The 22,327-nt window shown below is 39.4% G+C and overlaps 1 protein-coding gene across 1 annotated transcript; it reads left to right on the top strand.

Annotated features, from left to right (window-relative positions):
• The first annotated feature begins 15,311 nt into the window (after window positions 1–15,311).
• Window positions 15,312–20,122, top strand: LOC108674271. The gene is made up of 5 exons (XM_018162210.2): window positions 15,312–15,441; window positions 16,043–16,143; window positions 17,391–17,497; window positions 18,504–18,632; window positions 19,846–20,122. The coding sequence occupies exons 1-5, from the start codon at window positions 15,386–15,388 to the stop codon at window positions 19,885–19,887; spliced, it is 435 nt and encodes a 144-aa protein (XP_018017699.1). The 5' UTR covers window positions 15,312–15,385; the 3' UTR covers window positions 19,888–20,122.
• Window positions 20,123–22,327: the final 2,205 nt, after the last annotated feature.

Raw genomic sequence — 22,327 nt, 5'->3', positions numbered from 1 at the left:
AGACCGCAACACTTAACTATAATTTTGCCACTTATCTGTCTTTGAGGTGTGTCGTTCATTGCTTCCTAATTAGTTAAATGTCCATTATTCAAATATTTGGCAGCCATATGAAATGACTTTCAATAGCTGGAATCTGAAGAATTATGTTGTTTATTTTACAGTTATGTTGGGTCATGTATTCGTCTGTTACGACGTACCTGTACAGATCGTCGACTAAGCTGTTTAACTTTATTTCCGGACCTATTGTCAACGTGCTTGACTTAATTCTGGAACAAACTGGATCCGAGAAGTCATTCGCTAACTAAAAGTTTCTTCTGGAAAAACCCTTGGTTTTTAAGCGCAACTCACGCAACTTGAAGAAGGCCAGGCATACTCACGGAAATTGAAGAAGGCCAGGCAGACCACTCACGGAACTTCAAGAAGGCCAGACAGAACCCTCACGGAACTTGAAGAAGGCCCGGCAGACAACTCACGGAACTTGAAGAAGGCCAGACAGAACACTCACAGAACTTGATGAAGGCTAAGCAGAACACTCACAGAACTTGAAGAAGGCCAGGCAGAACACTCACGGAACTTGAAGAAGGCTAATCAGAACACTCACAGAACTTAAAGAAGGCCGGGCAGAACACTCACGAAACTTGAAGAAGGCCTGGCAGAACACTCACGGGACTTGAAGAAGGCCAGACAGAAGACTCACAGAACTTGAAGAAGGCCAGGCAGAACACTCACGGAACATGAAGAAGGCCAGGCAGAACACTCACAGAACTTGATGAAGGCCTGGCAGAACACTCACAGAACTTTTCCAGTCGGACGGCAAAGTTCCTTCGTTCAAGGTTTTTTGAAAGAATACTGTCAATGGGCCGGCCAGAACGGATGCTAATTCTTTGAGCAATCTGGGATGGAAGCCGTCCAGAACGGATGCTAATTCTTTGAGCAATCTGGGATGGAAAATTAGGTCGCTGCACGGGCCAGTATTTTTCGACTTACTGTCCTCACAATTGTGTTGTCTAAAATGTGCGAGTTTGCGTGCAAAATTCTTGTAGTGCAACTTGAGAAGCAAAGACAGCGTGCACGATCGTAGCAAAGGACGAAGGAAACCAAATTCGTTTGATAACCGAAGCAATTCGCTGATCTGTGCAGCGCGGAGAGGTTCCTGGCCGAGCAGTGGTCATTCAAACGTTGGAGTCACCATGGAGCATCATGAGACTTCTGTATTGATGTGTGCGGACCTATTAGGTGCTAAAGGTCGTAGCTGCAGCAATGGCCGCCTCAGCAAACACCAAAGTTGATAGGTGTCCTGCTGTCAATCGATGAGGTGTCGTTCTCACATCATCAACAGAAAACAGCCTTAGCATCACGTAACGTCGGAGCTACTCAATGCTCTGAAAAGTGTTTTCAAAGTCAGGCAATCAATCTGTGTCTACCCTGAATGATTGTAAAATATATACGTCTGGTAGGATTGACCCGAGTTTCTCGATGAAGGGAGTCAGCGAATATGCCTAATTGGCTCTCCAAAGGCTTCAGAAAATTCTATGATACGAGAGTGGAAGATGAAAATTGCAACAGCTGAGGAGGTAACTTTTTTTAAATCATGCGTACATGTTTCACATATCTTTCTGCTCAGGACGCCATGCAGTGCTCTTGTTGCGCTTCTTTTCAACAGACACGTTAGGGGGATCCGTCTCCCTCTTTTGAAAACATTTTCATTTACGATTGGATCGTTTTGAAACTTGGTACACATATGTAAACAGAAATCTAAGAACTTTTTGTTCCTGTCAATTTTTCGAAAAAATGAAAGAAAATGGGAAATTCATAGAAAACGGCGAAAAAAGAGGGTACTTTAAAAATCTATCTTCTCCTACAAATATGGTGCTACAACATCGAGACACGTATCATTCGATTTGTAACAATCATATCTGAAATTCATCCGACCATTTTTTTTAATTTCGAATTTGTTCGGGAGGAGGGGGGATTTTCCAAAATTTCCCAAAAATTTCGAATTTTCACCCCTCCGCCTCCACTTTTTGCCAAACATAATCCAAACTATAGCGAAATCGAAAAAATTGACCGGATAGTTTCTAGAGATTTTATTTACGAATCGAATGGTATATGTCTCATCGCTGTAGCTTCAAAACTCTAGGAGGAGATAGGTTTGCCGTGACAATAAGTGTGAATGTTCAGGAGAGCGCGACAAAGTCCCGCGCGCATCGCAATAGGCACTCAGTGTAGCAAGGATACAAAACTAAACGTTACTGGAGCTTGATTCCAGTCAAGGATGGTCAGAGTGCTCTTGGGCAGTGCTCTTGTTGCGCTCGTCATCCCACTGGGTTAAGCTGTTTTAGGATGCTTGTGATCGTCGATTGTAGATCGACTTCCGAGAAAATAGTGAACAAGCTAGAGCTTCTCAAAACAGATTTCACTATAGCATCTACTTTCTACTACTGACGTGCAGGCGATGAATTGCCTCGAACCTCAACTATCGATTAATATGGCATGTCAACAAATGAATTAGACTTTTTATCGAACCATGGATAAATTTATGTGCCGTAGACATGAAAGTGTGAGAATCACGAGATAATAGACGTATTTTTAAGCCTTTGCTTGAGTGATTCTTCACGTAATCGATGCACACATAGAAAAATTCGAGAAATACATCGAAACTATGCAAGAATTAGATTTATGGTGGAAATATATTGATTTTACGAGGGGGATGATCGAATTCCCCATCACATTGATGCATGTCACATTGCCGGCCAGATTGTTGAAGATTAGATTGCCGGTCTCATTGACTACTGGTCAGATTGATTGTAGGACACTTTTGTTAGACAGAGTTCATTATATGTCGGCTACGTGTCTCTAGGTTGATCTGCATTGCAAAAGAAGTGACCTAAAATGTCGGAGCAGACTTTAAATGCTGTTTATAGACATGTTGCGATTGCTATCAATAATAATCACGCCTCAAATATTGATTAAGAGTTCATACAAGCCCCCCAATGAGATGGCATCGAACTATAACTGTAGGAATTGAATACTGGGCAGTAGACACGCCTATGAAGTTTTATGCACTCGTTCAGAGATCAATATATGACTAACGTAAGTGAAGATAATAGAAATAATTTAGCTGCACTTACACTCGTCAATGACGTGCAGCGTCTCGCTGACGGGGCTGTGCAGCTGCTCATCGTCCAGCTTCGTCACGTACACGTCCGCCGCTGCGTGGGTCGTCCCTGCTGCCAGGACGGCGACAAGCAGCCGGTAATAGCGCGCTATGTACATTTCTTCCATACTCATTTTCAGATGAAACAACACTGCACGAAACGCACAAAAATTAAGTTCTGTCCTATTATAATACGAAAATTAATCATGGAAGTCTACCCAGATTTCAGAACGAGAATCGAGTTTTCAGTTCACAGGTGAACAAAAGCGGGTCGCCAAATTGAGCAAATTTCTAATTTAATTTCAATTTTTATTTCAGGCGTAATTTCATGCACGTCTCGGTACTTGACCACGAAATCTGCCGCGCCGCGGGACGGACCGAATCATTCGATGATCAGAAGCCAGCGACCAGCGAAGGGATTTGCCGTGACTGTTTAGTTCTTTGGTCAAATCTGCCCGCAAGACTGGAAGATTCCCGGAACTTTGGCTCTTACCTTTTAGTGACGACCAAGAAGAGGCAACAAATTCAGTTCGAAATTACGACAATGATAAAATACTCGGCACGATATTCGTACTCTGATTGCTATTGAACGAACTCGAGTTTATTCAGACGAAAAATAGTTTCTCTAGGCTACATTTTTCAAGCCATTAAAAAAGCGGGCTAAATGTGCAGTGCTTGCATCAGGGAAGCTTGACTTGATCCATCTGAATAATGGTTCGCGAATAATGGTAATTCTAATGGTTCGGGAACAACGAACCATTTTTCAGTGCTGGTGGAATCTGTTGCGTTAATACTCAATTATCTCGCTCTGTTATGAAAGTTCATTAAAGGATGTTAATAAATTTTGGGGACAAACTTGATATAAATTAAATGTACATTTTTGATGGTACTAAGTTAACCAGTGTATTTATTATTTATATATTTAGGTATATAGCAATACAAATATAAATCTATGTGGAGATATTTTATCGCAGTCTGATGGCAATGAATATTGCAACAAGAGAAATGCCTGTATCATGAATTGAAATGCCTAACCCACCGGCAATTTTTTTTAGAATGCAATATGCTTTTTAAACCTTGTACTGCATAGTTGAAACCATACTTACACTTGTTACGATTATAACGTGGTAAAATTGTGCAAAGTTTAAACAGAAATGGCAGGAAACATGGAATAATAAAACGAATAAAATAAAGCATCATAGGCGGATGTTATTCAGCGCAAATTTCTTCACGGCAATAAAGCTCTTCTGTAAGGTGCCCAGGATGAGATGTGAGTATCTTCGGGTTGCGATGAATTCTAATACGACATCCGGTGGTCTTATTGGTTAATGAATGAAGTAAATGATGAATGAATTAAATATTGAATTAATTCTAATAAGATCAACAGCGGAACGGAATAAGTAACTATTAATGCCTCGTCGCCGTGTTGTGGGCTCAATCCTTTAGCCAATTAGGCCCAAACACTCTTGCTCATCTATGGCTCGTGTCGTCCTTCAACCCACTTTCTCCCCTTCTCCCAGGGCTCAAGTCATTCGAGAGTTTCTTAGTTAAAAGATGTAATTCTTAAGTCTCGAGGCTTTCCTGAAAATACATCAGTAACGAATCAACTAATGTAACCTAATGGACTCATCAATACAAATAAATACGTAAATACACAAATAAATACAGAAATACATAATTGAATATCCTAATTTTAGACAAACGCAGAATATATTTCCACCATAGTTTAAAGCCTAAGATTTCACGCCTATTTACACACACCCTGATTACACACGACACCCACCTCCTTCACGGTTCCGCACAACAATGACAAGCCTGCTATTCCTAACCCGTGCACGTAATAAACCGATTTCTCTAAACCTAAAAATACTTGTCATATATAAAAATACTTGATGAATTAAAATCTGCTCTATAAAACCCTAACATTACCCCCCCTCAAGTGCAATGCACAGTATTGCACTTTAAACCCATCTCGGCAAATATTTCAAGAATTTACAAGCACACGTGCAAGACCTAACGTTACATTGGGTAACCTTAATATTAGACCGCTTACACTTAAGGACCTTTATTCAACTTAACGTCTAATAACACATTTAAAAAAATCACAGACCAATATACAATTCGCGTCCTACGAAATAAAACGTATATTTACAAATTCAACTGCCGCCACTAGTAAAATACAATGCTCAAGATACTCAAGACGTCACATAAAATGTACGCGAAATTACTTGCTGCGATATTCAAGAGTCCTGGATTGCACACGTGGGTATTCCTCCGCAGGACCTTGTGATCTCCTCCATCTCTTATTTTCATCTCTTGCGCGAGTGACGATTTCGGGAACGATGTCAGATACTTCTTCCTGTTCCTGCGAAACATCGCCAGGAGACGCTTCGGACCTTTTACGCCACGAGCTAGTCCCACGGCTATCGCTGGCCTTATAATCGCATATACCCGACTTCAGGTACACCAAATGTTCATGCATGTTAGTTAAAATATCACTTCCTACGTTATCGCCAACCACGTTATCCATCCCGACTATATCTGAACCATCGTAAGTCCAACCATCATTTAGGGATCGCGAACGATCCTCACACGATCTACCAAATCTTCTTGAACTGCGACCGACTGTTCGAGCCATGCTATGAAATTATCAAGCGACTCATCTCCGCTGACGCCATTTCCAAGTACGAATTGACGACCCATGCGTCGAAAGTTCATGCATCTGCTGACCATCCAAAGGTGTGGAAGCGCGTCGCTCTGGTATATTTACGTCATCCACGGTTTCATTTTCTATATTCCAGCTCACAGAATCCAGTTCTGCATTAAAACCTTCAAACCTGGTCGTCTCTATAACATTAGAACCTGATTGTGAACTGTGCAAACCCGAAAACAAGAAGAACCTAGCTTTTATATCATAAAACCAAAATCGGAGACGCGTTAATGAATTACAATCGGGTAAACTACTCTTGTCGTGCTCAGCGAAACCTTCATCAGGCAGGATAGGACTAGTGGGCTCCTCACAATCTAAATAGCAACTATTATTACCATTCAAAACACCCTCATCCCCTGAATGAAAATACGACATGGCTGAACTCGACACCACCAGTCCAGTATCGGTTTCGGAATCTGAACCACTCGAAAATGCATCCACGCAACCCACCGACGACGAGCTGTCATCAGAAGACTCCACGTCAACATGCTCAACCATAGCACCCACAGAAATATGATCAGCGAGCCACTTCGGATAATCGTGCCACAACTTCAACTGCCTATGATGCACCTTCTGTATAGACTGAACATCGTCTTCTATTTCATATGTCGCCTCATTACTTTGAACTTTCACAATAACGTACGGACCAGTATAGTTACATGCCAACTTATATCCTAGTCTATTGCCGACCCTATTGACTTTAAGCGCTACCTTCTGACCTACTGAAAATGGTTCGAACTTTGGATGACAATCTTTCCAAGTATTAACTTCCGCTCGCGCCATCAAATTGGCATCTTCACAGACATGACTCTTAGAGAGAAGAAAATTACCTGGGCTATCCTTGATTTGAGAATGCCACGTGCTGTTGTACACAATTACAGCTTTACTGACATGGGAATGCCATTCTCTTGGTCGATCGCTGGCCAGACTTTTTAGAATTTGAGTGATGGTCCTATTGGCACGCTCTGCCATACCATTGCTGGACGCTTTATATCTAGTGGAATAAATATGATCAATGTTATACTCACTGAGAACTGCATTGAAAGATTCTGAGCGAAACTCTGGACCGTTGTCAGTTAAAATCCGGGCAGGAATCTTCGGGAAATGCGGTAAAATCTGCTCTGCCAAGGCAGTTACAACAGAAGACGCACGTTTATCCTTCAACGGAATGGCTGTTAAAAATTTAGAGAAGTGGTCGACTGCTACCAAAAGCGCCACATGACCTTTAGAAGACGTTTCAGATTGTAACAAATCCATAGCAACTAAATCAAATAGACCAGCTGCATTAATCTTCAAAATGGGCGGTGAAATGTGTTGGACAGAAATTTTATACAGCTGACAATGAACACAACATACACAAACGTCTGCAACTATTTGACCCAACGCAGGATGAAAATATTTACATGCTAGCATGTTAGTTAACTTGTGTTTTCCAATGTGAGCAACTTATTGTGAGTTTCGAATACATCTTTAACAACAAACGGTAAAGACAATACTGGCACAGAGCAATTAGGTCTATCATACAACAACATGTCAGATTCAACACGCAAATTGGGCATGAAACGTCTAAACGGAAATGCTACTCGTTCTGTCCACAATCTCTGAGGTACATTATTCAAAATCTTTCCCTTAACTACAGATATTGCTTCATCATTTTGCAACTCTACAATGGCAATACGCGGCAAACACAAACTCCTAGGCTCAACACATCTGCTGATACTGTTAATTGAATCATCACTTTCCTCATGGTCAGCAGTATCACCCAGGTTAATCATTCCAGAAAAAATGCTAACTGCACATCTAAATTTGTCACAATCTGAACATGCGAAGTTTAAATCTAGCGGCACAAACCTTTCATCGCCTCCAGAACCAAGTGCAGGAACCAAGACACTTCCTCTGTCAAAATTGAGTTGCACGCCATTGTGAATGATGAAATTAGCTCCTAAGATCAAACAGCACGGCATGTCATCCCCTTTAACTACCGCAAACGGAATCACAGTGGGAACGGGTATCTGAGCTATCGTAATCTGCAGGTGCACAGCGCCTAGCACAGAAATCTTGCTGTTATCTATACTGCATATTGTTGTACCAGAAGTTTCATCTACAACTACCAGTACACGATTGTCTCGCAAAATCTCCAGCGCAGTTTCACTAATTACGCTTATCTGAGCCCCAATGTCAAAAAGTGCACACAAAGATACAGGCCCAACGGATACAGTACACGTGCCCGTTGGTAGCGCTGCATGCTGACAATAACTCCGGGAGACCACACATATTCTCGACTCAGTCACCTCCGCATTCTGAATAAGTGAATGGAAAACAATATTAGGCGATGTCACATAAGTAACATTCTTGCTGTTATCTTGCACAGAGAATGGTACCGTTCTCTTGTAGAAAAGTGGATTGAAATGAATGCCTGCTTTACATTGGAGGTGAATAGTTGGACATTTGGTATATGAATCTATTTTATAAACTACCGGCCAACTAGTACCGTGGTGCACATGAATTTCCACTCCAAACGCATCACAAGCAACAAACAACATTTCTTCGGATGGCAACTGACCTTGCCTCCGCATCAACTTCATGCGTTCACGAAAAGTACGGTCAGCTTTCACGTTGAATCTACTCTGATTATTAACCAGATGATCCACTAACATTCGTCGCAGTGCTCCATGATTCTCTGGAACGTCTCTAAACAGAGGAACATCAACATCAGATAAGCAAACGTGCAACGACACAAAGAGTGAATATCCCCCGCCCTCAACATTCTGAACTACCTGCATGCCCTTAGGTAGAACGTCAGCGACAATTTACACTTCCTGATCATTCACTGGCACATTCACTACCCTGGACATCGTGTCAGCAGCGGCATTTTCTTTCCCGGGATAATACTTTATAACAAAATCAAACTCTGCTAAATCGTTCAACGTGCGCATCAACCTGGAATTATCCCGCGCCATATTGTGCAAATATATTAAGGGCTTGTGATCGGTGTACAAGATAAAAGATACCCCGAATAAAAATGCCCTAAACGCTTGAACACCCCATCTAATCGCTACTAATTCTCTTTCTATAGTAGAATAACGAACTTGTGCAGCTGAGAACGTCATGGATGAATAACCAATCGTCCGGTATTTGTCCCCCTGTTTTTGAACCAAACGTGCACCTGCTCCAACACCCGACGCATCCACAAACAACTCCAACTTATTAGCGCACTCTCTATAATCCGGGAAACTCAAACACACGTCATCCAGCAACACTTGTCGCACCCTTTCATACGCCTCATTCATCTCACTCGTCCAGCTCAATATCTGCTTTTTGGGACCACTAGTTCGTTCACCGAGAGGTTTGGTTATTACTGAACAGTTGCTTACAAACTTGCGTAAAAAATTAACAAGTCCTAAAAACTGGCGCATCTCTGAAACATTCTTTGGCTTTGGATATTCCAAAATTTTCCTAGTAAACTTTGGAGACTTTCTTATTCCCTCATTTGACAGAACATGACCAAGAAAAGTTACCTGATGTTTGAAAAATTCACATTTGTCTACTTTAATTTTAATACCATTTAATTTAAGAGTGTGCAAAACCTTTCGTACTAGCTCCAAATGTTCGTCAAAGGATTCACTCATCACTAAAATGTCATCTATGTATACTATCACATTACTGAAACAAAACTCCGACAAAATTTGCTGCATACTTCTCTGAAATGCCGATCCGCTATTTCTTCATCTCCCTGACTCAAGGCTTCACGCGCCTTCATCAAGACGTCATATACAGCATCTCTCTCGACCTCTGACAGAGACTCTCCTAGTGCAATTCTACTCCTAATATTATCAGGCGTCCATAGATCACTATCATACGGCTCATCTAACTATGATTGTAGATACTCTGCCAACTCTGTCTCCTTTCCGAACTATTTTACTCGCACATCCCGTACAACACAAAACAATGCTTGCTCGATTTTCATTAAACTCGACAAGCCCATCAAGTCCTTGCATTTTGTGCTTATTTTTACCTTCGTACAAGAATCTTACGTTTGCGCCAGCCCCCGAATCATAACAACTGTCGACAGCAATAGGAGTGACTACACCCCCCCCTAGACAACTTTACGTCTACGGCAGAGTACACAGGAACATTTTCGTATTTAGTGGCAATCACATGCCCATCTGCATCAAAATACCAATCGATTCGGGATTCATCAGAGTTGACTTTAGATAGTCTTCTCCTTTTTATGTCAATTGACACTTTCTCCTGTCTCAAGAATTGAACTCCCAAAATAAGATCATAATCCATAGACTCGTTTGGCACAACAATAAATTTAACCGGCATGTTCTTATTAAATAAGTCTACCTTGATCTCTGCTGTACCTGCTGCGTGGACCTCTGTTCCTCCGAGACCTCTGACGATCTGAGACTTGTTCGTGAACGGGTGAGCGGTGGAGATGAATTACGCCTTGATGATGTTGAGCGAGGCTCCGCTCTCAATTAATGCTTTAGCATCTTGCTCCTCAACATTCACCGGGATGACCAAGAGTTTAGCTGGCAGAAAAGCGATGTTTACGACGTTATCACTTGATTTCGCCTGCACTGATGAAGACGTCTGTGAAACACCAATCTCATTTGATGCCGACCCCTTACTGATTTCAGGAAGGGTAGTTCCCCCAATTTCCTCAGTTTTATCACGATTAGTTATTACACTTGAAGTTACGTCATTAATAATTGTAGCGGGTTTTGCACTTATAATTGTGTCTCGTTCATCAAGCCCACCAACTTCGTCGTTTAAGACCTCGAACCGGTTGCGCAGAGGCAGAGACTGTGGAGAGGATTTCCAATTGCTTCCACGCCCCAACTTCACCTCTCTCGGGTCGGAGCTTGTAGGTTTAAAGGATACGACCTTCTGTTAACCTCTTCGTTCCTTGTGGGTGGACGCGACGACTGATGCGACGACCTGACGATCTGGCGAGGGTTGGTTGCTTGGCGCCTGTTCGGGCAATCACGTAGAACATGGTTGGCTCCTCCGCAACCAAAACATAATCCCAACCGCGAGCGGCATCCAGTCCTTTCGTGGCCAACTCTGTTGCAAAACGTACAAGCGTCATTCCTGTAACTCGTCGGATGGTTCACTGGGCCACGCCACGGGTTCTGGGGCACGTTAGACACGCCCCGACCTGCTGTATAATGCTCTGATGCTCTTCGAAAGCTAACATTGGGTGCACCGCGAGCGTAGGAAGACTGAATGTCATTCCTTGATACGAAGCCTGGCGCCTCAACTTGAACAACGGCGTCTCTTTTCTTCTGGAGAACATTGACTGTGAAATCTTCATCTGCACTATCATGACTCGCTGCTCCCTCTCTCTCGCGTTCCACGTCATAGTGACGCGCGCACTTCTGTAACATAGTCCACTTCATCGGTGCTCCATTGATTTTACACATCATGACCTGTGATTTCAAAATCTTCGCAAATCGTTTCGGCGATGACGCAATGAACTTTTCACATAGCTTTCTACTGACATTAACGTGCTTCCTTGGATAAGCGATTTTAAACAGTCGCTCGAGTCTGCTGCTAAACAAAAACATCGACTCATTCGGATCTGGTCGGGCTGATTTGAATAAAGCTTTATTTCGCTCACGCCTCACTTCACTGTGGTCCCTGTACCAATCACACAGCTTGTTTTTGATTGCGTCATAAGAGTCATTCACATCGTGCAGGGAGCGAAATGCTTTTAAGGTCTTATCCAGAAGATGCTGTTCTAATTCTCCTATCCACGAATTACGATCTCCTCTCAGGTTCTGTTCACAGTGGCACTCGAACTTCACGAAATACTTATCCAAGGGCAATCCACCTTCCTCGGTGTATTTTTCCAGCACCGGCACTTTACTGTTTATCTTTCCTAAAATAGCCTTCCAATTTTCAGAGTCAGTAATGCTTTAGCGCTTCCTTGGGTGCTTATCATTCCTCCGATTCGCTATCTCCGAACTAGTCGATCCTCTTACACATTCCTCTTGCTGCTCATCTTCTTCGGGCGACGAATCACTAGAATCAGCGACGTCAAATCTCACGGGCCACCTTGAATTTACACCAACTACCCGTCTAGTAGAATTACGTTCTCCCTGATGCCTCTCACTAGTGCCCTCTAATCCGTGCGTCGGGGCGACAACGCTCTTATTTGTGAAATACTGGCTCCAGTTTGTCTGAAACTCATTTACACGTTGAGCTGTCTCTACTGTTAATGCACCATCACGTTTTTGCAAATTCTTTAAAAACGTATCAATATAATCGAGGTTTTCACGAACAAAGTCATCTTCATTCTGTTTAGCGGCATCAAGGTTTACACGAATAAAGTTATCGTCATCCTGTTCAGCGTCACCATTATTCTCATTTAACGCAGTTGCCATTCTGAACAGTATTTCAATGGCCTGTGAAATCTCACCTTTCTGACAACCACGCAACCGATCCAGAGGAAAGCCTCACATGTGATTCTTCGTCGTGACTTGAGAAGGGACGTTAACTGTACATTTACGCAAGTCACGGCGCCAAATATGTTGTGGGCTCAATCCTTATGCCAGCTAGGCCCAAACACTTGCTCATTTATGGCTCGTGTCGTCCTTCAACTCCCTTTGTCCCCTTCTCCCAGGGCTCAAGTCATACGAGAGTTCTTAGTTAAAAGGTGTAATTCTTAAGTCTCGAGGCTTCCCTGAAAATACATCAATAACAAATCAACCAGTGCAACCTAATGGACTCATAAATAAATACAAATAAATACATAAATACAAAATTGAATAACCTAATTTTAGACAAACACAGAATATATTTCCACCATAGTTTACAGATTAAGATTTTACAGATCCTTAGCTACCATGATGACACACGACACCCACCTCCTTCACGGTTCCGCACAACAATGACAAGCCTGCTATTCCTAACCCGTGCACGCAATAAACAGATTCCTCTAAACCTAAAATTACTTGTCGAATATAAAAATACTTGATGAATTAAAATCTGCTCTATAAAACCCTAACATTGTGACAAAAAGCGTGGCTAAATCTCATCTATTCAATTGAGGAAGAACCTCATCTTGAATGAGATATAGAATGGTATGTAAATTACGCATCCACAGTACAATCCGCTGAATTGAACGCTCCGAAATCCGAAAATATATGAATACCGCAGAACCTATGCTTTTTTCAGATATTCAATCAAACACCACTTCAGAAGTAATAACTTTTTCTCGAAATCTCATCAATTATTTTTTTTGCAATGCTCGACAAATTATACGAAAAATAATCGAAAATTTCGCAATGTAGATGCTCCATTCCACGAGGCATATATATATGAAGATACTTTTATATATTTCCGGCGCGTCACTAAGGTATAGGATCAGTTCCATTCAAGTGATCGATCGTCAGAAGTCAAATAATGACCGCGCCTAATGAACAGTCAATGACAAGCTGATGATTCTAAATGCTGAACTCTTCTCACACGCCATAAAGATCAAATCTCTAATGTTCTCTTGAACGATCTTAGATGTGGTCTTTATAAGTAAGTTCATGTTATCAGCCTGGAGCTCTTATGATCTATCGCTCGCATCGTTCTTTTCAACGATGTTCCCTAATGATGCCTTTTGTTGAGGAAAAACACTTGTATCTACGTTAGGTGTTGTATCATAAACTCTTAGTGAAGTTATGTCCATGATATATTAATCCCTGACATACATAAATCTTCTTAATATAACTTAACATCAAGGTTTATCTGAGTAACGATCTTTGAACGATGCACTCTGTTAGACATCCGTCCAGGCTTCGAACAATTGAACAAACATGAGATGTCGAGGACGAGATTTGAAATTGATCTGAATACAACTTAATGAACACCTAAAGTAATTAAGAAGATTTATTACAAAAAATTACAACCTCCACTACATTTAACTTGATTGATTATGGCTTAGCTGTCAGGCTCTTCTTCATAGAATATCATGGATACACGGGGATCTATTTCAAATGTAGTCATTTGTGGGTGAACATTTTTTCATTGACAATTATTATATTTCTTTGTATTACATACTTCAGTTCATGGCACCGTTTCGGGTTTCAAATGAATTGTATATGATTCATTTTTTGCTGAAACTTGACGAATTCTTAGGTAGGATAATCCATTAAAATTTTTGCGATGAAACTATTTGTAATCATTATTATTGTGAATTTGCCTTTTCCATTTTGTTGACTTGAACTCTATTTTTTTACATGAACAATCTTCTAAATTAATTGAAAATATCGAATATTGTTCGCACCCGACAATATTAAACATTCAATTTCACATTACCTTTAAATTTCGTGGACAAACAATAACATTTACTGAAAAAATTACTGAAAATCACTACCATTTGAAATTCGCGTACGTAAATTAGTCATATATATTCATGTATTATTTGTAAAGTCTTGCTGTGTAATTTACTTGGTTATCTGTAATTATGACACGGCGATTTTTTGGAATAATTTTTGTTTAGCTTATTAATATCTGATATACAGTATATAATTATAATTATTTTTCTGACAATTTATAATTATTTTAGTTCAGTTTTGTAATTATGAGAGTAAAATCCAGAGGCCAATGTTTATTTTCCATTTAAACGTCTAAAATATTGCGTTCTGTGCAACTAAAATTGTTGTTGTTTTGCGAAAATTCAGGATTTAACAAAATCTTCATCAGAGGAGATGTGGAGTTTAAAAAGATAAAAAATAGAAATGCATCATAAATTTGTTTAAAATAAAGCGATTAATAGGGCTTAAATAAATTATTATTAAGAGCTAGGTTCCAAGGTGATTGCACACATTCCTGGAATGTTTGATTATTATAAAGAATACGCGACTTACTGTTCAGTTTGAGAATTGACGCCTATTAAGGACTGAATTGCTTATATGCATGGCTATTGCCCACATTTTTTTTCGATGACTAACTTATGCTAACATTAAACGATTACATGTCTATTGCCATCATTACAGAGGTGCAAGACAGTTTATCAAATTTCGAGATCGCAAAACTTCTTTTTACAGCATAAGTATGAGCCACTATTGCATATATTTCATAAATGACTACAAACTGTAATACATCCTCCATACCTTTCACTTCTAATGCAATTCTGATTCTTACGGAACTTTTAATAACTATTATGTAATAGTTAGGATTGGAAATAATAAGCATAGATAAGCCCATAACCAAATTAATCACAATTCCTATCTTCAAAGGTGATCTTCTTCCTAAGCATTGACTCCTTTCATAAGCGAGGAATAGTTAATTCACGAAAAATTTGTAATTTATAAAATTACATGAGTTGGCATCACCTTCATCATCCATCTTGTAAATCCCCACAGAATGATCAGCTTTAGACGCTTCGTCATATCGCACCTGATCCAACAACAACACAGACTATAAGAAGAGCGCCAGGCTCCAGTGTCTCATGGAGCAGAAACCTCGACTGTCTCGAGACACTCCGCGCAGTCCCGCATCGCTGAGAGAAGAAGATGGCTCGTGCACTTTTGCTTCTATTCGCTGTCGTAGCGGCAGCGTCTGCGCAGTCGTAAGTGTTTTGTGATAACCATACTTCGTTGATTTGCTTTGTTTGAGTCGACAAATGAATCTTTGAGAATAAATTATCCTTGCATATAATTTTTAAGGATGGATTTCCATACTTGGGTCAAGACGACTGATAACATTTTAAGTTAAGTTGATGACAAAAGTTGCAAGAATGATTATAATAGTATCAACGAACAGGATTAACCGATGATGTATCCGTTTCGATGTACATACTGTAATTTTACTTATATACAGAGAGATAATAGAAAAAAAGTGTAAAATGAACTCATAAAGAAATTCTCAGTTTTAATCATTGTTTGAGTTATAAAATTGACTGTAGCAATGTTTTTTAGACAATTACTGACTAGAATTTGTATTACCTGATTATCATGCCACCATTGGCACATTTTTTTCTATTTTCATACTACTGTATGTTAAATCTATAACCACTGACAAACTTTGCATATAATAGAGATAAAAAAATATAAAATAATGGTATTAATTGTCTATATAGGATGGTCTTTCGTAAAATATTTTGAGATGTGTAGGTAAGTGACGGCTTTTGTCTTCCTATTTTAAATTAAGATTCGATAACCCGTTCACAGAAGCACCGACTGTTTGAGTGCTTTGAAAAAGGCACGTTCGCTCATACCAGCTGGAGACTGCTACTCAAAGAACGCTGTGGATTATGAAAAATTTCTAACATGTGAGTTCTTACATAATATAAATCTCTTATAATGAATGAAACTCGAAAAATATCTCAACAGTGAAATATTATTAGAGAAGGTTGAACTTTTACAACGGTAAACTGTTACGAATGGTTTCACTTAATTTTAATAACATTTCAAATTTTTTTAAGTATTTCCACTTGCAGTATTGCAGGGTTTCCTATCTTCTATCTATAAATTGAAAGGCTTTCCTAACTCAGCAACATCGTTTAGATACATGATGATACCTGGGATATTTAAGTCAATTAAATCCTTACATCGCTCCGTGTCTTCTATTGACCCTCAAGTCTGTTCAAATCAGGGCTAATATTTAGAGCTGGCTATAAAACACAACGATTGTATAGTGTATACGTGAGTTAATATTAAGATTGGTGTTTTTATTGCTCCGTTATTTCGAAAACTATCCGCCAAGCTCGACTTCCGCGTAGCTGTAAGCCCCTTTTGCGATTCATGTTATTTGCGTTGAAAACGTTGCAGTGATAGGTCGTGTGACGTGTAAGCTTTAAGGCCATTCAGATTCATTAGATTTTTTTACTAATGTATTAGTATGCATTTTATCTTACTGTTACTCTGTATGTTATATTGTTGAATTAAATAGTAGTTTGCGGCAGGTTCCGTTTAGATCAATATCAGCTTTTATTGTGTAACTGAGTTTCCTTATTTTTTACTTTCTATGCAGATTTGTGTAAACTGTAAAGTTATTTTAGGAGATCGTTAAATTATTTATCGATGCGAAAGCCAGCTGACGGACAGGATTAATGTGCCACATCTCGCAAGTTTAATGCCTTTATAAAGTATACCGCTATTATTCGTAAAACAGCGTAATATTATAGATTATTGCTGTTCCAAATTTCGAAGTCACTCGTAACGGTTACATCAAGTTATCGATCACGTTCAGGTTCCAAAAATTATTCTATCTCAAATATTTCACTCGTGCTATTTAGGTATTATACAGTCAGATATTACATTCGTATTATTGTTCGCCGATTTAGAGTTGAACCTTCCGGGATCGAGTGAGCACTAAAAAACAAAATTGTTCATATTTACTGTCCTCGGTTTTTTCGTTACTAGGTTGACATGTTCACAGCCTCGAGTTTAGTCCAAGGCAACGATTTTATAATACAATAAACTGTGTGCAGTTACATTTTTATTCGAATGCTTCTATTCAAATGTTTAATGTTTGAGAGCTCCAAATAAACACTCATTAACACTTTTGCTACCACAGATCCGCAGTGCGGGCTTACGGGTATATATCCCGGTACCTACGATGCTGCCTTCTGTGACCCGTTTCTGAATGGTTATTATAAATGCGCTGCGTCAAGAAATGGCCTGGTAAATACGATGTTCCGTTGTGCAATTCTGTAAATCATCGGTGGAATGCGAGTCTATTCGCCCCTCAGATGTTCGAAGAAAAGCTTGATTTACCAGATTTTACCTCATAGTGGACGAGTTGTCCATTGCAATCCAACTGAAATTAGACGACTTATGGATTGACACCCTAGCTGTTAACCATCGCTATCGTGCTGAAACTATACGATCTTCCCGCCCCACACAACAGGAGTTAGACGAGTTATCAATCTTTGCCCAACTGAAATTAGATTATATTTCTATCTCTATGCTACCTATATTCGGTGAATGTTCAATAACTAAACAATTGAAAGTAGACAACATGGAATTCCTGTGCAGACGACAAGGAAAAATTTCTGCAATGAAAACTCTTGTTTCTCTGGTGTGGCAGGAGATGTTAACATGAACACGTAAAAAATGAATCAGGAAAATCTACTATATTTTTGTACTCCATACCTAAATTTTGCGTAATGAAAAGAAACTGCATCAGTAAATACGATGGAGACTTGGCATATACAAAAAGTGTAACTTGGGAATCTAATATATGAGGCCATATAAACCTTTGCTATGATGGGATGTGATGCGCGAATAAAATTCAATGATGAATGGTTCGCAGTTTCGTGGTGTGTACCACTTTTACATTCTAGCCTAGGCAAGAATATTTCCTCTAGTATTCGAAAAATTATTCCCCGGTATCCGCGACGCATATATAAAACTAAAGCTATTGATTTTATTACTTCGTAACTAAATTACGAGTTAAGGCGTAGTTGAAAAGCTTTCATTAGTTTTTATCCGAAATTATCCGATGTTTGTTAACACACCTTTGTTGTTTTTGAATACGATGTCCTCCAATGTCCCGCCTAATACTTTGTCCCACCTCTATTCAGAACATTTTACTTACTGGAATTTAACTGAAAAAAATCTAATGAAAAAGGTTAAATTTGTTACGAATGTTCACATGACTCGCTCAACAAAGTTATTATTTCAACAGGTGACACCTGACGGCAAGTTTGACACTGCTGTTTTCAACTCGAAAGTACTGAGTGGCAGATGTAACGGAATTCCAAAATACCAAACAGCTTACACCAAGTGCCATGCTGATACAATGAAAAATTTCAACGTGAGTTGTTTGCGTTTATTACTCTCTATATTCATGATAATGATTGAAATCTGGACTGATTTGAATTTAGAGAAAAGTTACACCTTATTTTTTAAATTAAATCTGTCTTGACACAGCATCATAACCTAACCCACATTAATTTAACCAAACAACTATAAGTGGATAACCAAAGAGTAGGTAGCTGTTTCGTTGATCTCGCCAGCAGTATCGCGTCAGCTTACTTATGTCGGGATTGTTCACCTAAGGCCGCATGTATCGCATGTTGCAGCTAAAGTTGACTGTTGGATTTTTTCATTTCCTATTTATTCATATTAAAATTTAAAAAACATTTACACATTTTTTTCGTAATCTTGAAACGTCTTTTAAAAAATAAAAAAATGTCTGAATAACGAAAACTTGTTCATTGATGATTTGCCGTTTATAGATCGGGCATCAAAGAATAAATTAAATGTGCGTTGCAAAAATTTAAACTGTCCAGATTTAAAGCAATATCCCATACGTTTACTTCTACAAGATAATACTGCAAATAAAATTGAAAGAAGAGTACCGTTGACTCTGAGATAAGCGCGAGTTCTCGTTAGAATTCTTTTTTCTAAACTTAACTACTAAAGTTTTTCTAAATTTCTATTAAAAAATGACGGGAGAATATATGAGCGACTATATATATATATAATGCCAGCGCCCTAGTTTAATAAACATATAGAGCGCACCATAGTTATTTACCATCTACTACGAATCAGCTCCAAGTAAATTCAAATTAAATTAACAGTAGAAATGACCAACATATCTTAACAAATGTAACTGTCCTGAGCTTTTCGTACTTCCATTCCATGCTGTAAGATTCAATGCTTTTATAAAGTTTCGAACGGGCTTAATTTGGCGCATGAGTGATGCTTCTCCTCAAACGTGTTCTGTGATTCTCGAAATATCCCAAAATAACATTGAGGTTTGAAGCACAGTTGAAAGCTGACAAATTAGGATTAATTTGAATATGCGCTATTTACGAGTCGCCCAAGCCTCTTCTAAAGCTTCACTTGTTGTTCGGATATCAGTTGAGGAAGTCAGACTCTTCTTTACAATTGTTCATCGCACCTCTCAAAAAGGCCGTGCGTAGTCGTGCCAAAACGCACATTTTATCGTTCTTTATCTCGATGCTGTACTTGAATATTTACTCCTGAGTAATAATAATAATGTATTGTGTTGCGCATTACAGTTCGCGCGGCTCATTGTGTGCCTCCAAGTCGCTATGGCGTAGCTCCCCGCATGGCCATCATGGACACGACTCACGACGCTCCTGCTTTTTTGGGATTTGCAGATTTCGCCGGAAGTTCATCGGTGCCTCACAATTTGGATATTTTCTAAACTAGTTCAAAAAAGAACCAAACAAACTGGTCCAATCTAATAAACTGTTTCAAACCAGTTTAATTGGTTGACTTGTTTCAAGTTATTATGTTGAAATTTCGTGGACTTAATAAAGCAGATTCATTGCAGAAACTTTTTTACCCTGTCGAAGAAGAACTTCGCACACGGAATTAATCTGCATAGTTACGAAACTGAGGTGATCCAATGTTAAACTGACTCATTTCATGGATAAATAGTGTGACGATTGGATTCCTTCCATCTCAATAGTTCACTGATTTAACTGATGAACTGGAACAACAAATTGCATGGACAGTTTTCAACAAGATTCAACATGCACAAATAATTGAGGGGCATTTTCCAGGGTATGAATAAAATTTTAGAACGTCCTTCAGTGAGCAACCCTCTAAAATACTTCGTCAACCAGCTTTGGCGTACTTCATGGACTTCGAGTGCGAGCTATCGAGGACTGCCGATATTGGCAAGTTTCACCATAATTATCGATCGAATATCCAGTCATCCGCTGAAATTGTTTACTGATACCTGACATGGCGATAAAGTGACCATATTGTGGATGCGATTATGTAGGGGCAAATGGGGTACATGAAAAAAAACTTAAATGAAAAATAACTAGGTTATATTTTTAGATACGAAATTCCAAGTAAAAGTAAGCATTACATGCATGTTTACATTGCTAACAGCCTGAGCAAGGATCAGAACTGTCCCATTGACTAGAAATAATAAAAACATAAAATGAAACAAAATGCCCCACAGTAACCCGACCAGGGATACAGTGGGACTGTCCTTGGAGTACATTGGGACACTTTACCTAATTGTGATATCATCAAAATTAACATCAAATATCAGGTTAGAATTTTACCTCTTTGTTGTACCACATATAGTAGGGTCGCTAAGATGACTTTATAATTCCAATACAGACTGATTCACCATCAGCTGCTTCGGGAAATACAAAATATCTCGATTTTCCTCTACGGCGCCTGTAGAGGCGCCTTCATTTTCGTGTTTTGCTAGTTATTAAGCCTACATAATATGTAGGCTTAATAAAAAGGCTTATACTGTAGTGATCGTTCGCATACCGTTTGCGTTGCGTAAACTATCACTTGCAGATCTTCGAGGGCATTGATGGACACTCTTTTTCGACGATTTTATTCAGGGAGCGGTATGACATTGGTTAACATACATTTATGAAAATACATACATTGATGAAAATTTTTACACGTTGATAATTGCAGCGTTCATAAACAGCAACAGACACAGCATTAAAGGTACTATCATGTTTCTCGACACGTGTCTCCTTTTAACTGCCTACTGCTAGCTACTACTACTAGCTAGATGTTATAAAGCAGATGAACGGATCCTTCATTCTATCGTTCACAACAACATCGTGAACGTAACTAATAATAAAATTAAACTACTGATTTATTACAAAAACAAGAAAATACAGAATCTTGTAATGAACAATAACCCCTGCAAAAAAGGGGAGTTTTCTAAGAGACCAATGTAGTCTATAAATTTTCTTGCAATAGAGAAGGTTGTAGAGTTCTCCCCAATATGGACCACATCGGGCTCACTACTACGACATTAAGCCGACGTCTCACGTGCCACCTTCAGTCTGGTGGACCAAGGAACCACCTGATGGAAGCCCACAAGGAGACCATCACTCGTACGGTGCTGGAGGAATGCACCAGCGTCGTCATGAGATGCCCCGACGCCAACCGACTCATGATAGCTGAGGCCCTCATCATTAAGGATAGGACCCCAGCCATCAACCTTCAAACTACTGGATTTGTCAGAACCTTGAGACTGTTTTCGGAGTAATTTTCGGTGCTTTGATTCTAAATTATTTTGTGATTTTGTAATTATTCCTAACAATTTTGATTTCTGAGTAGTATCCTATTTACTTGATGATTTTGTACTTATGTCGACGCTAATTTCATCACTCAATCATCACTCAATCACTCAATCACTTTTAACTTGATAATGAATGATAGAAACATTCGAAACGTCGTTAACGAAATAAAAATGTCCACCGGTAACCTGATTTTCGATTTGCCAGTTCAAACTAAGAATATTGTTCGATATATTGAAAAAAAACTAATAAGAAAATTGCGAATAAAACAAATTCTCTGGTCTTCAATGAAACCTGCTTGAAAGAAGAAATTCTGCCAACCTATACTAATATATTAGATGGTCTCGTTGCTGTTGGAGAGTAAAAATGGGGGGCCACCCCGGGTTTTACCCCGCGTCTTTCGCGTATTGATATTGGTATCAAGCCAACTAATACTCTTATATTTGAAAATCGCGGAATGGAGGGT

The sequence above is a fragment of the Hyalella azteca genome, unplaced genomic scaffold (genome assembly GCF_000764305.2).
Source record: "Hyalella azteca isolate HAZT.00-mixed unplaced genomic scaffold, Hazt_2.0.2 contig2883, whole genome shotgun sequence".
In the NCBI taxonomy this organism is placed as follows: Eukaryota; Metazoa; Arthropoda; class Malacostraca; order Amphipoda; family Hyalellidae; genus Hyalella; species Hyalella azteca.
This window is presented reverse-complemented; position numbering and strand designations above follow the sequence as displayed.

Coding starts and splice junctions, on each gene's coding strand:
- LOC108674271 (XM_018162210.2), top strand. CDS start 15,386: ATGGCTCGTGCACTTTTGCTTCTATTCGCTGTCGTAGCGGCAGCGTCT. Junction 15,442..16,042: donor GCGGCAGCGTCTGCGCAGTC/GTAAGTGTTTTG, acceptor ACCCGTTCACAG/AAGCACCGACTGTTTGAGTG. Junction 16,144..17,390: donor TTATGAAAAATTTCTAACAT/GTGAGTTCTTAC, acceptor TTGCTACCACAG/ATCCGCAGTGCGGGCTTACG.